Here is a 13,838-nt window from a genome sequence, read left to right as displayed (position 1 = left end):
CGTGTCAGCCTAGAAAGATTTTGGCTTTACGTCAAATTCTAGAATGATTTGTGTGTGCTGAATTTGTAAATGAGATGGAGTGCCACCACTACTATCAGTAGCCCTGTCAAAGCTGTACAAAAAGGTCTGCAAACAAGCAAACACCGGCCAAGAACGATGTGTTTACAACACCGCGTTGGTAATAAAGGATTATTTGTTTGACCGCAACTTCTGGGGAAGCTAGTTAGCTTTAGTTTGGTACCTAGCTAGCATCAATACAACAAGCCTGAAAACAATGACCAGTAGAAACCGCAGTCATTTTCACTATTCTTAGCAATGATTTAGGAATCTTTGTAAGTATTAGCTAGGTAGCCACTTGTTGTTCACCTATTGAAATTAAACTTCAGTTCATGAAAATAAATAGCTTGCCAGCTACTTAACCCTGTTGCCCAAAGTTAACGTTATAAGCAGCCAGCTAGCTTCATCTGGCTAGTGAGGCCCGACCGGACTGGGTTTTGTGTTGTGAAGCTAGCCACAATAAGTATTAGGCACAATAGTGGAATTTGCGGTTTGCCTTCAAAATAAAAGCACATATTTGAAAGTGGATGCAGGAGGTTACAATTGGTGGAATCATGCCATATATAGACTAGATAATGTTAAACAAGGTTGGAATGTGAAGCAATGAAATGGGGTATCAGTCTAGTCGGTGACACCCACAGAACACAACTGTGAAGAGTTTACGCAAATATTAGCATTGTAGCTCTAATCGCGGGACAGTGATCGTGTGAAATGACCTCCGCAGTCACTCTATGGTGTGTATTGACATTCATAGTGCACTGTACAGTTTTACCTGAGGATTAGGGATCAATGAAACGGGGTATCAGTCTTTGCACTCAATTGTATTTCCCAAGATATTTTAAAAATATTTCAGTTGACGTCCCCCTCAGAGTTATCAGACTCCAAAACATCCACATACTATCGTTTTTCCTCTGGAATAGTGTTCAATACACATAGGTCGACAACAATAAGAGATACGATGCTAATGTGTCACTGAGTAGACTGATACTCCATGTCATTGATCCACAATCCACATGCCCCCAATGCAACTCTAAAGTATAATACATCCAGTGTGATTTCAACAGATTTTTGTCAAATTAACAAATTATTGTCTTTTGTTGATTTTATATAATATTCCAACCTTGTTTAGCATGATCTATTAAATTATAGCATAATTCTACTATTTGTATTCATTTGCATCACACATCATGTTGATGATGTTTTACTGGTAATGGGGACATATGTAAATGACAACAAAATAACCTTTTGGTCAGTGTATTGTGTGTGTGTAACCTTTATTTAACTAGGCAAGTCAGTTAAGAACAAATTCTCATTTACAATCACGGCCTACCCCGGCCAATTGTACGCCACCCTATAGGACTCCCAATCACGGCCGGATGTGTTACAGCCTGGATTCGAATCAGGGACTGTAGTGATGCCTCTTGCACTGAGATGAAGTGGCTTAGACTGCTGCATCCATGTGTGTGTTAACTATTTAAATGTACTAGAATGTTTAAAAAGGTCACGACATTTTAAAAAATGTGTTATCGGTATCGGGTTTTTTGGGGGGCAAGGAAAATATTGGATATCGGTTTCGACCAAAAACACCTGCACGACATCTGCCTCAGGAAAACAGGCATTGGCTGTAAAAACACTGCTCCGCTGTGTCTTTCAAACTTACTTTTTGTTTTATTTTGACTTTAATTTTTTAAATCTTTCTTTCCCCTACCCAGAAACTCCACTCCCATTCCAATTCCACATCCCGACCCTCAGCCCATCTGCTGTCTCGACCTCTGAAAGATCGGCTATCAAAAGCCAACTGACATTTACTCCTGAGGTGCTGAGCTGTTGTACCCTCTACAACCACTGTGATTATTATTTGACCCTGCTGGTTATCTATGAACACTTGAACATCTTGCAGAACAATCTGGCCTTAATGGCCATGTACTCTTATAATCTCCACCCGGTACAGCCAGAAGAGGACTGGTTACCCCTCAGAGCCTGGTTACTCTCTAGGTTTCTAATCTCCACCCGACACAGCCAGAAGAGGACTGGTTACCCCTCAGAGCCTGGTTCCTCTCTAAGTTTCTAATCTCCACCCGACACAGCCAGAAGAGGACTGGTTACCCCTCAGAGCCTGGTTACTCTCTAGGTTTCTAATCTTCACCCGACACAGCCAGAAGAGGACTGGTTACCCCTCAGAGCCTGGTTCCTCTCTAGGTTTCTAATCTCCACCCGACACAGCCAGAAGAGGACTGGTTACCCCTCAGAGCCTGGTTCCTCTCTAGGTTTCTAATCTCCACCCGACACAGCCAGAAGAGGACTGGTTACCCCTCAGAGCCTGGTTCCTCTCTAGGTTTCTAATCTCCACCCGACACAGCCAGAAGAGGACTGGTTACCCCTCAGAGCCTGGTTCCTCTCTAGGTTTCTAATCTCCACCCGACACAGCCAGAAGAGGACTGGTTACCCCTCAGAGCCTGGTTCCTCTCTAGGTTTCTAATCTCCACCCGACACAGCCAGAAGAGGACTGGTTACCCCTCAGAGCCTGGTTCCTCTCTAGGTTTCTAATCTCCACCCGACACAACCAGAAGAGGACTGATTACCCCTCAGAGCCTGGTTCCTCCCTAGGTTTCTAATCTCCACCCGACACAGCCAGAAGAGGACTGGTTACCCCTCAGAGCCTGGTTCCTCCCTAGGTTTCTAATCTCCACCCGACACAGCCAGAAGAGGACTGGTTACCCCTCAGAGCCTGGTTCCTCTCTAGGTTTCTAATCTCCACCCGACACAGCCAGAAGAGGACTGGTTACCCCTCAGAGCCTGGTTCCTCTCTAGGTTTCTAATCTCCACCCGACACAGCCAGAAGAGGACTGGTTACCCCTCAGAGCCTGGTTCCTCTCTAGGTTTCTAATCTCCACCCGACACAACCAGAAGAGGACTGGTTACCCCTCAGAGCCTGGTTCCTCTCTAGGTTTCTAATCTCCACCCGACACAGCCAGAAGAGGACTGGTTACCCCTCAGAGCCTGGTTCCTCTCTAGGTTTCTAATCTCCACCCGACACAGCCAGAAGAGGACTGGTTACCCCTCAGAGCCTGGTTCCTCCCTAGGTTTCTAATCTCCACCCGACACAGCCAGAAGAGGACTGATTACCCCTCAGAGCCTGGTTCCTCTCTAGGTTTCTAATCTCCACCCGACACAGCCAGAAGAGGACTGATTACCCCTCAGAGCCTGGTTCCTCTCTAGGTTTCTAATCTCCACCCGACACAGCCAGAAGAGGACTGGTTACCCCTCAGAGCCTGGTTCCTCTCTAGGTTTCTAATCTCCACCCGACACAGCCAGAAGAGGACTGGTTACCCCTCAGAGCCTGGTTCCTCTCTAGGTTTCTAATCTCCACCCGACACAGCCAGAAGAGGACTGATTACCCCTCAGAGCCTGGTTCCTCTCTAGGTTTCTAATCTCCACCCGACACAGCCAGAAGAGGACTGATTACCCCTCAGAGCCTGGTTCCTCTCTAGGTTTCTAATCTCCACCCGACACAGCCAGAAGAGGACTGATTACCCCTCAGAGCCTGGTTCCTCTCTAGGTTTCTAATCTCCACCCGACACAGCCAGAAGAGGACTGGTTACCCCTCAGAGCCTGGTTCCTCTCTAGGTTTCTAATCTCCACCCGACACAGCCAGAAGAGGACTGATTACCCCTCAGAGCCTGGTTCCTCTCTAGGTTTCTAATCTCCACCCGACACAGCCAGAAGAGGACTGATTACCCCTCAGAGCCTGGTTCCTGTCTAGGTTCCTGCTTTCTAGGGTGTTTTTCCTAGTCACCGTGCTTCTACACCTGCATTGCTTGCTGTTTGGGGTTTTAGGTTGGGTTTATGTATAGCACTTTGAGATATCAGCTGATGTAAAAAGAGCTTTAAAAATGATTTTGATTTGATTTGCACATTCTATACTCATAGTGCCATGGCTGTATGTGTCTGAAGAAGTGTTGTGGTCCTGAAAGAACTGGGGACATATGAATGTTTTGTAGTGTCAGAGCCCTCTCACCTCAATGACATGCTTCTTGCTGGACTTGTCCTTGGAAGCCCATTCTATAGATCCTCCTCTCAGGTCAACAGTGAACTCTGGTTTAGACTGGTTCCCTCCAAACTACAGGAAGAGAGCAGAAACACACACACACACACACACGTTACAATGAATCTTGTCAAACCCACTGTCAATCCAGAGGGTTGTTTGTGAGGTTTCAGCATACTGTTGTGTCTTAGAGAGTCATCCACTAGACTACAGCCGAATCACTTGGTTCAGTCTATAGGCTTGTGTCCCATATGGCACCCTATTCCCTATATGGTGCACTACTTGTGACCTGAGCCTCATGGGGTAGTATAGTACTGCACTATATAGGGAATAGGGTGTCATATGGGACGCAAGCCTATGAAACCCACTTCCTACATGGAACCCACTGACTTGACCCTCTGACCCCTCCCACTTTAAGGATGCCAACCTACAGTTGTGTCTGACCTACCCCCTCCCTCTTCAAGGATGGGGGCGGAGAGGAGGGATGGGGGAGAGGAGGGATGGGGCGGAGAGGAGGGATGGGGCGGAGAGGAGGGATGGGGGGGGAGGAGGGATGGGGGGGTGAGGAGGGATAGGGGCGGAGAGGAGGGATGGGGGCGGAGAGGAGGGATGGGGGCGGAGAGGAGGGATGGGGGCGGAGAGGAGGGATGGGGCGAAGAGGGGATGGGGGCGGAGAGGAGGGATGGGGGCGGAGAGGAGGGATGGGGAGAGGAGGGATGGGGGAGAGGAGGGATGGGGGGTGAGGAGGGATAGGGGCGGAGAGGAGGGATGGGGGGAGAGGGGGATAGGGGCAGAGAGGAGGGATGGGGCGGAGAGGAGGGATGGGGGAGAGAGGAGGGATGGGGGAGAGAAGAGGGATGGGGCGGAGAGGAGGGATGGGGCGGAGAGGAGGGATGGGGCGGAGAGGAGGGATGGGGGGCGGAGAGGAGGGATGGGGCGGAGAGGAGGGATGGGGGAGAGGAGGGATGGGGGGGGAGGGATGGGGGGGAGGAGGGATGGGGGAGGGAGGGATGGGGGGAGAGGAGGGACGGGGGGAGAGGAGGGACGGGGGGAGGGAGGGACGGGGGGAGGAGGGACGGGGCAGAGAGGAGGGACGGGGCAGAGAGGAGGGACAGGGCAGAGAGGAGGGACGGGGCAGAGAGGAGGGACGGGGCGGAGAGGAGGTACGGGGCGGAGAGGAGGTACGGTGCAGAGAGGAGGGATGGAGAGGAGGGATGGAGAGGAGGGATGGAGAGGAGGGATGGAGAGGAGGGATGGAGAGGAGGGATGGAGAGGAGGGACGGGGCAGAGAGGATGGATGGAGAGGAGGGACGGGGCAGAGAGGATGGATGGAGAAGAGGGACGGGGCAGAGAGGAGGGATGGAGAGGAGGGACGGAGAGGAGGGATGGAGAAGAGGAGGGATGGAGGGATAGGAGGGATGGGGCGGAGAGAGGAGGGATGGGGAGAGGGAGGGATGGGGGAGAGGAGGGATGGGGGAGAGGAGGGATGGGGGAGGAGGGGGAGGGATGGGGGGGAGAGGAGGGATGGGGTGGATAGGAGGGATGGGGCGGATAGGAGGGATGGGGGAGAGAGAGGAGGGATGGGGGAGAGAGAGGAGGGATGGGGGAGGGAGAGGAGGGATGGGGGGATAGGAGGGATGGGGGGATAGGAGGGATGGGGCGGATAGGAGGGATGGGGAGAGGAGGGATGGGAGAGGAGGGATGGGGGGGATAGGAGGGATGGGGGGATAGGAGGGATGGAGGAGAGGAGGGATGGGGGAGAGGAGGGATGGGGGGAGAGGAGGGATGGGGGGGATAGGAGGGATGGGGGGGAGAGGAGGGATGGGGGGATAGGAGGGATGGGGGATAGGAGGGATGGGGGGATAGGAGGGATGGGGCGGAGAGAGGAGGGATGGGGCGGAGAGAGGAGGGATGGGGCAGAGAGAGGAGGGATGGGGCAGAGAGAGGAGGGATGGGGCAGAGAGAGGAGGGATGGGGCAGAGAGAGGAGGGATGGGGGATAGGAGGGATGGGGCGGAGAGAGGAGGGATGGGGCGGAGAGAGGAGGGATGGGGGCGGAGAGAGGAGGGATGGGGCGGAGAGAGGAGGGATGGGGGATAGGAGGGATGGGGCGGAGAGAGGAGGGATGGGGCGGAGAGAGGAGGGATGGGGGGATAAGGAGGGATGGGGCGGAGAGAGGAGGGATGGGGCGGAGAGAGGAGGGGATAGGACGGATGGGGGAGAAGAGGGATGAGTCAGAGTCTTCTCTGGTCTCTCCTCCACCCGTTACGGGGTCTGAGATGTCGAAGCCTCCCACCATTAGCTCTGACAAATTGAACACCCTTGTCAATAAAATTTATTTTTATTTATCTGTTATTTTACCAGGTAAGTTGACTGAGAACACATCCTCATTTGCAGCAATGACCTGGGGAATAGTTACAGGGGAGAGGAGGGGGATTAATGAGCCAATTGTAAACTGGGGTTTATTAGGTGACCGTGATGATTTGAGGGCCAGATTGGGAATTTAGCCAGGACACCAGGGTTAACACCCCTACTCTTACGATAAGTGCCATGGGATCTTTAATGACCTCAGAGAGTCAGGACACCCGTTTAACGTCCCATCCGAAAGACGGCACCCTACACAGGGCAGTGTCCCCGATCATTTTTAGACCAGAGGAAAGAGTGCCTCCTACTGGCCCACTTCCAGCATCTGGTCTCTGATCCAGGAATTGACCAGGGCCAACCCTGCTTAGCTTCAGAAGCAAGCCAGCAGTGGTATGCAGGGTGCTATGCGACTCCATTACCCGTAGTATTAGACTTAAAAAGAATCATCCAGTGATCAAACACTGTTTACCGACGTTAAGGCTAATCTAAAGATGGTGCTGGCTAAAGCTAAAAGTGTAGAGTGTAGAGAGTATAGAGATATTGTTATCCACGTCGGCACCAACAATGCTAGGATGAAACAGTCAGAAGTCACCAAGCTCACCATAGCGTCAGTGTGTAAATCAGCTAGAAAGATGTGTCGGGCATTGAGGAATTGTCTCTGGCCCCCTCCCAGTTAGGGGGAGTGATGAGCTCTCCATCCTAGCTGGAGGGGTGCTCTCATCTTATCTACCAACATAGACAGGGCTCTAACTTCTCTAGATCCACAATGAAATAGGGTGCAGGCCAGGCAGCAGGCTGTTAGCCAGCCTGCCAGCATAGTGGAGTCTGCCACTAGCACAGTCAGTGTAGTCAGCTCAGCTATCCCCATTGAGACCGTGTCTGTGCCTCGATCTAGGTGGGGCAAAACTAAACATGGCGGTGTTTGCCTTAGCAATCTCACTGGGATAAAGACCTCCTCCATTCCTGCCATTATTGAAAGAGACTGAAATCTCACATCTGAAGGAATAGTCAATGAACTAATCACTGATCATAATCTTGATGTGATTGGCCTGACTGAAACATGGCTTAAGCCTGATGAATTTCCTGTGTTAAATGAGGCCTCACCTCCTGGTTACACTAGTGACAACATCCCCTGTGCATCCCGCAAAGACGGAGGCAAAAAAAAAAAAATATATATATATACACACTGTTTTTTCGTCTTTTGAGCTTCTAGTCATGAAATCTATGCAGCCTACTCAAATCACTTTTTATAGCTACTGTTTACAGGCCTCCTGGGCCTTATACAGCGTTCCTCACTGAGTTCCCTGAATTCCTATCGGACCTTGTAGTCATGGCAGATAATATTCACATGGAAAAGTCCACAGACCCACTCCAAAAGGCTTTCAGATCCATCATCGACTCAGTGGGTTTTGTCCAACATGTCTCTGGACCTACTCACTGCCACAGTCATACTCTGGACCTAGTTTTGTCCATGGAATAAATCGGACAAAACCCACTGAGTCGACATTGAGGATCTTAATGTTTTTCCTCATAATCCTGGACTATCGAACCACCATTTTATTACATTTGCAATCGCAACAAACAATCTGCTCAGACCCCGACCAAGGACCATCAAAAGTCGTGCTATACATTCTCAGACAACCCAAAGATTCCTCTACGCCCTTCCAGACTCCCTCCACCTACCCAGGGACGTCAGAGAACAAACATCAGTTAACCACCTAACTGAGGAACTAAATTTAACGTGGTGTAATACCCAAATGCAGTCACTCCCCTAAAAACACAACTTTTGTCATAAGAAACTAGCTCCCTGGTATAAAATCAGAAATACCAGAGCCCTGAAGTATACCAGAGCCCTGAAGTATACCAGAGCCCTGAAGTATACCAGAGTCCTGAAGTATACCAGAGTCCTGATGAAGTATATACCAGAGCCCAGATGAAGTATACCAGAGTCCTGATGAAGTATACCAGAGCCCTGAAGTATACCAGAGCCCTGATGGAATATACCAGAGCCCTGATGAAGTATACCAGAGCCCTGAAGTAGTATACCAGAGCCCTGAAGTATACCAGAGCCCTGAAGTATACCAGAGCCCTGAAGTATACCAGAGCCCTGAAGTATACCAGAGCCCTGATGGAATATACCAGAGCCCTGATGAAGTATACCAGAGCCCTGATGAAGTATACCAGAGCCCTGAAGTAGTATACCAGAGCCCTGAAGTAGTATACCAGAACCCTGAAGTATACCAGAGCCCTGATGAAGTATACAGGGCTCCGGGAATATACAGAGCCCTGATGAAGTATACGAGCCCTGAAATGGAGGAAAACCCTCGAACCCTCCAGAGCCCTGATGAAGTATACAGGGCTCCGGGCAGCCGAGCGGAAATGGAGGAAAACTCGCCTCCCTGCGGACCTTTCACTCCCTCCTCTCCACACTTTCCTCTTCTGTCTCTGCTTCTAAAGCCACTTTCTACCACTCTAAATTCCAAGCATCTGCCTCTAACCCTAGGAAGCTCTTTGCCACCTTCTCCTCCCTCCTGAATCCTCCTCCCCCCACCCCCTCCTCCCTCTCTGCAGATGACTTCGTCAACCATTTTGAAAAGAAGGTCGACGACATCCGATCCTCGTTTGCTAAGTCAAACGACACCGCTGGTTCTGCTCACACTGCCCTACCCTGTGCTCTGACCTCTTTCTCCCCTCTCTCTCCAGTTGAAATCTCGCGTCTTGTGACGGCCGGCCGCCCAACAACCTGCCCGCTTGACCCTATCCCCTCCTCTCTTCTCCAGACCATTTCCGGAGACCTTCTCCCTTACCTCACCTCGCTCATCAACTCATCCCTGACCGCTGGCTACGTCCCTTCCGTCTTCAAGAGAGCGAGAGTTGCACCCCTTCTGAAAAAACCTACACTCGATCCCTCCGATGTCAACAACTACAGACCAGTATCCCTTCTTTCTTTTCTCTCCAAAACTCTTGAACGTGCCGTCCTTGGCCAGCTCTCCCGCTATCTCTCTCAGAATGACCTTCTTGATCCAAATCAGTCAGGTTTCAAGACTAGTCATTCAACTGAGACTGCTCTTCTCTGTATCACGGAGGCGCTCCGCACTGCTAAAGCTAACTCTCTCTCCTCTGTGCTCTCATCCTTCTAGACCTATCGGCTGCCTTCGATACTGTGAACCATCAGATCCTCCTCTCCACCCTCTCCGAGTTGGGCATCTCCGGCGCGGCCCACGCTTGGATTGCGTCCTACCTGACAGGTCGCTCCTACCAGGTGGCGTGGCGAGAATCTGTCTCCTCACCACGCGCTCTCACCACTGGTGCCCCCCAGGGCTCTGTTCTAGGCCCTCTCCTATTCTCGCTATACACCAAGTCACTTGGCTCTGTCATAACCTCACATGGTCTCTCCTATCATTGCTATGCAGACGACACACAATTAATCTTCTCCTTTCCCCCTTCTGATGACCAGGTGGCGAATCGCATCTCTGCATGTCTGGCAGACATATCAGTGTGGATGACGGATCACCACCTCAAGCTGAACCTCGGCAAGACGGAGCTGCTCTTCCTCCCGGGGAAGGACTGCCCGTTCCATGATCTCGCCATCACGGTTGACAACTCCATTGTGTCCTCCTCCCAGAGCGCTAAGAACCTTGGCGTGATCCTGGACAACACCCTGTCGTTCTCAACTAACATCAAGGCGGTGGCCCGTTCCTGTAGGTTCATGCTCTACAACATCCGCAGAGTACGACCCTGCCTCACACAGGAAGCGGCGCAGGTCCTAATCCAGGCACTTGTCATCTCCCGTCTGGATTACTGCAACTCGCTGTTGGCTGGGCTCCCTGCCTGTGCCATTAAACCCCTACAACTCATCCAGAACGCCGCAGCCCGTCTGGTGTTCAACCTTCCCAAGTTCTCTCACGTCACCCCGCTCCTCCGCTCTCTCCACTGGCTTCCAGTTGAAGCTCGCATCCGCTACAAGACCATGGTGCTTGCCTTCTGAGCTGTGAGGGGAACGGCACCTCAGTACCTCCAGGCTCTGATCAGGCCCTACACCCAAACAAGGGCACTGCGTTCATCCACCTCTGGCCTGCTCGCCTCCCTACCACTGAGGAAGTACAGTTCCCGCTCAGCCCAGTCAAAACTGTTCGCTGCTCTGTCCCCCCATCGGTGGAACAAACTCCCTCACGACGCCAGGACAGCGGAGTCAATCACCACCTTCCGGAGACACCTGAAACCCCACCTCTTTAAGGAATACCTAGGATAGGATAAAGTAATCCTTCTCACCCCCCTTAAAAGATTTAGATGCACTATTGTAAAGTGGCTGTTCCACTGGATGTCATAAGGTGAATGCACCAATTTGTAAGTCGCTCTGGATAAGAGCGTCTGCTAAATGACTTAAATGTAAATGTATACCAGAGCCCTGATTAAGTATACCAGAGCCCTAATGAAGTATACCAGAGCCCTGATGAAGTATACCAGAGCCCTGATGAAGTATACCAGAGCCCTGATGAAGTATACCAGAGCCCTGATGAAGTATACCAGAGCCCTGATGAAGTATACCAGAGCCCTGATGAAGTATACCAGAGCCCTGATGAAGTATACCAGAGCCCTGATGAAGTATACCAGAGCCCTGATGAAGTATACCAGAGCCCTGAAGTATACCAGAGCTCTGAAGCATACCAGAGCCCTGAAGTATACCAGAGCTCTGAAGCATACCAGAGCCCTGAAGTATACCAGAGCTCTGAAGTATACCAGAGCCCTGAAGTATACCAGAGCTCTGAAGCATACCAGAGCTCTGAAGCATACCAGAGCCCTGAAGTATACCAGAGCTCTGAAGCTTACCAGAGCCCTGAAGTATACCAGAGCTCTGAAGTATACCAGAGCTCTGAGCATACCAGAGCTCTGAAGCAAGCTTCCAGAAAATTGGAACGGGAATGGTGCTACACCAAACTGAAAGTCTTCAGACTAGCTTGGAAAGACACTACTGTGGAGTATCGAAAAGCGCTCACTACTGCTCGATCATCATATTTTTACAACTTGAGGAGAATAAGAACAATCCAAAATGTATTTTTGATACTGTCGCAAAGCTAACTAAAAAGCAGCATTCCCCAAGAGAGGATGGCTTTCAGTGATGAATTCATTAACGTCTTTGAGGAAAAGATCATGATCATTAGAAAGCAAATTACGGACTCCTCTTTAAATCTGCGTATTTCTCCAAAGCTAAGTTGTCCTGAGTCTGCACAACAAACACTACCAGGACCTAGGATCAAGGGATACAAGTTTTTTAATACTATATCTCTTGACACATTTTTGAAAATAGTCTTGGCCTCTAAACCGTCAAGCTGCATACTGGATCCTATTCCAACTAAACTACTAAAAGAGCTTCTTCCTGTGCTTGGCCCTCCTATATTGAACATAATAAACGGCTCTCTATCCACCGGATGTGTACCAAACTCACTAAAAGTGGCAGTAATAAAGCCTCTCTTGAAAAAGCCAAACCTTGACCCAGAAAATATCAAAAGCTAAATCGGCCTATATCGAATCGCACAGATAATATAATGGATACGAAATGCTTTAGTCTAGTTTTAGACCCCATCATAGCACTGAGACTGCACTCGTGAAGGTAGTAAATTACCTTTTAATGGCGTCAGACCAAGGCTCCGCATCGGTCCTCGTGCTCCATTCTTTTTTAGAGATTATAAATTGGTCAACACAGGGAAATTCAGGCCTGGTTTAGATCTTATCTGTAGGAAAGATATCAGCTTGTCTCTGTGGATGGCTTGTCTTCTGACAAATCAACTGTACATTTCGGTGTACCTCAAGGTTCCGTTTTAGGACCACTATTGTCTTCACTATATATTTTACCTCTTGGGGATGTCATTCGGAAACATAATGTTAACTTTCAATGCTTTGCGGATGGTCACACAGCTGTACATTTCGATGAAACATGGTGAAGCCCCACAATTGCCCTCCCTGGAAGCATGTGTTTCAGACATAAGGAAGTAGATGGTGGCAAATGTTTTACTTTTAAACTCGGACAAAACAGAGATGCTAGTTCTAGGTCCCAAGAAACAATGATATATTCTGTTGGATCTGATAACTAATCTTGATGGTTGTACAGTCATCTCAAATAGAACTGTGAAGGACCTCGGCGTTACTCTGGACGCTGATCTCTCTTTTGACGAACATATCAAGAATATTTCAAGAACAGCTTTTCTTTCATCTCCGCAACATCGCAAAAATTAAAACCTTTCTGTCCAAAAATTATGCAGAAAAATTAATCCATGCTTTTGTCACTTATAGTTTAGACTACAACAATGCTCTACTGTCCGGCTACCCAGATAAAGCACTAAATAAACTTCAGTTAATGCTAAATACGGCTGCTAGAATCTTGACAAGAACATTTGATCAAATTAGTGCTAGCCTCTCTACACTGGCTTCCTGTTAAGGCAAGGGCTGATTTCGAGGTTCTACTGCTAACATACAAAGCATTACATGGGTTTGCTCCTACCCATCTTTCCGATTAGGTCCTGCCGTACATACCTACACATACGCCACGGTCACAAGACGCAGGCCTCCTAATTGTCCCTCGAATTTCGAAGTAAACAGCTGGAGGCAGGGCTTTCTCCTATAGAGCACCATTTTTATGGAATGGTCTGCCTATCCCTGTGAGAGACACAGATTCGGTCTCAATCTTTAAGTCTTTATTGAAGACTCATCTCTTCAGTGGGTCATATGACTGAGTGTAGTCTGGCCTAGGAGTGTGAAGGTGAACAGAAAGGCACTGGAGCAACGAACCGCCCTTGCTGTCTCTGCCTGGCCGGTTCCCCTCTTTCCACTGGGATTCTCTGCCTCTAACCCTATTACAGGGGCTGAGTCACTGGCTTACTGGGGCTCTTCCATGCCGCCCCTAGGAGGGGTGCATCACTTGAGTGGGTTGAGTCACTGACGTGATCTTCCTGTCTGGATTGGCGCCCCCCCTTGGGTTGTGCCATTGCAGAGATCTTCGTGGGCTATACTCGGCCTTGTCTCAGGATGGTAAGTTGGTGATATCCCTCTAGTGGTGTGGGGGCTGTGCTTTGGCAAAGCGGGTGGGGTTATATCCTGCCTGTTTGGCCCTGTCCAGGGGTATCATCAGACGGGGCCACAGTGTCTCCCGACCCCTCCTGTCTCAGCCCCCAGTATTTATGCTGCAGTAGTTTGTGTCGGGGGCTAGGGTCAGTTTGTTATATCTGGAGTATTTCTCCTGTATTATCCGGTGTCCTGTGTGAATTTAAGTATGCTCTCTCTAATTCTCTTTCTTTCTTTCTTTCTTTCTCTCTCTCTCGGAGGACCTGAGCCCTAGGACCATGCCTCAGGACTACCTGACATGATGACTCCTTGCT

The 13,838-nt window shown here is 49.9% G+C and overlaps 1 protein-coding gene across 8 annotated transcripts in view; it reads right to left on the bottom strand.

The window, feature by feature from the left end:
* Window positions 1–13,838, bottom strand: part of LOC124009304 (rho GTPase-activating protein 12-like) — a 137,247-nt gene that overhangs the window by 14,805 nt on the left and 108,604 nt on the right. For all 8 annotated transcript variants that reach the window (XM_046320961.1, XM_046320962.1, XM_046320966.1 and 5 more), the window contains one exon: window positions 4,076–4,177. In XM_046320961.1, the coding sequence (XP_046176917.1) occupies window positions 4,076–4,177 (102 nt within the window). The remainder of the gene's footprint in view (window positions 1–4,075; window positions 4,178–13,838) is intronic.

Source organism: Oncorhynchus gorbuscha, linkage group LG22, assembly GCF_021184085.1.
Source record: "Oncorhynchus gorbuscha isolate QuinsamMale2020 ecotype Even-year linkage group LG22, OgorEven_v1.0, whole genome shotgun sequence".
In the NCBI taxonomy this organism is placed as follows: domain Eukaryota; kingdom Metazoa; phylum Chordata; class Actinopteri; order Salmoniformes; family Salmonidae; genus Oncorhynchus; species Oncorhynchus gorbuscha.
The sequence above is the reverse complement of the archived record's forward strand: the minus strand, read 5'-3'. Positions and strand labels throughout refer to the sequence as shown.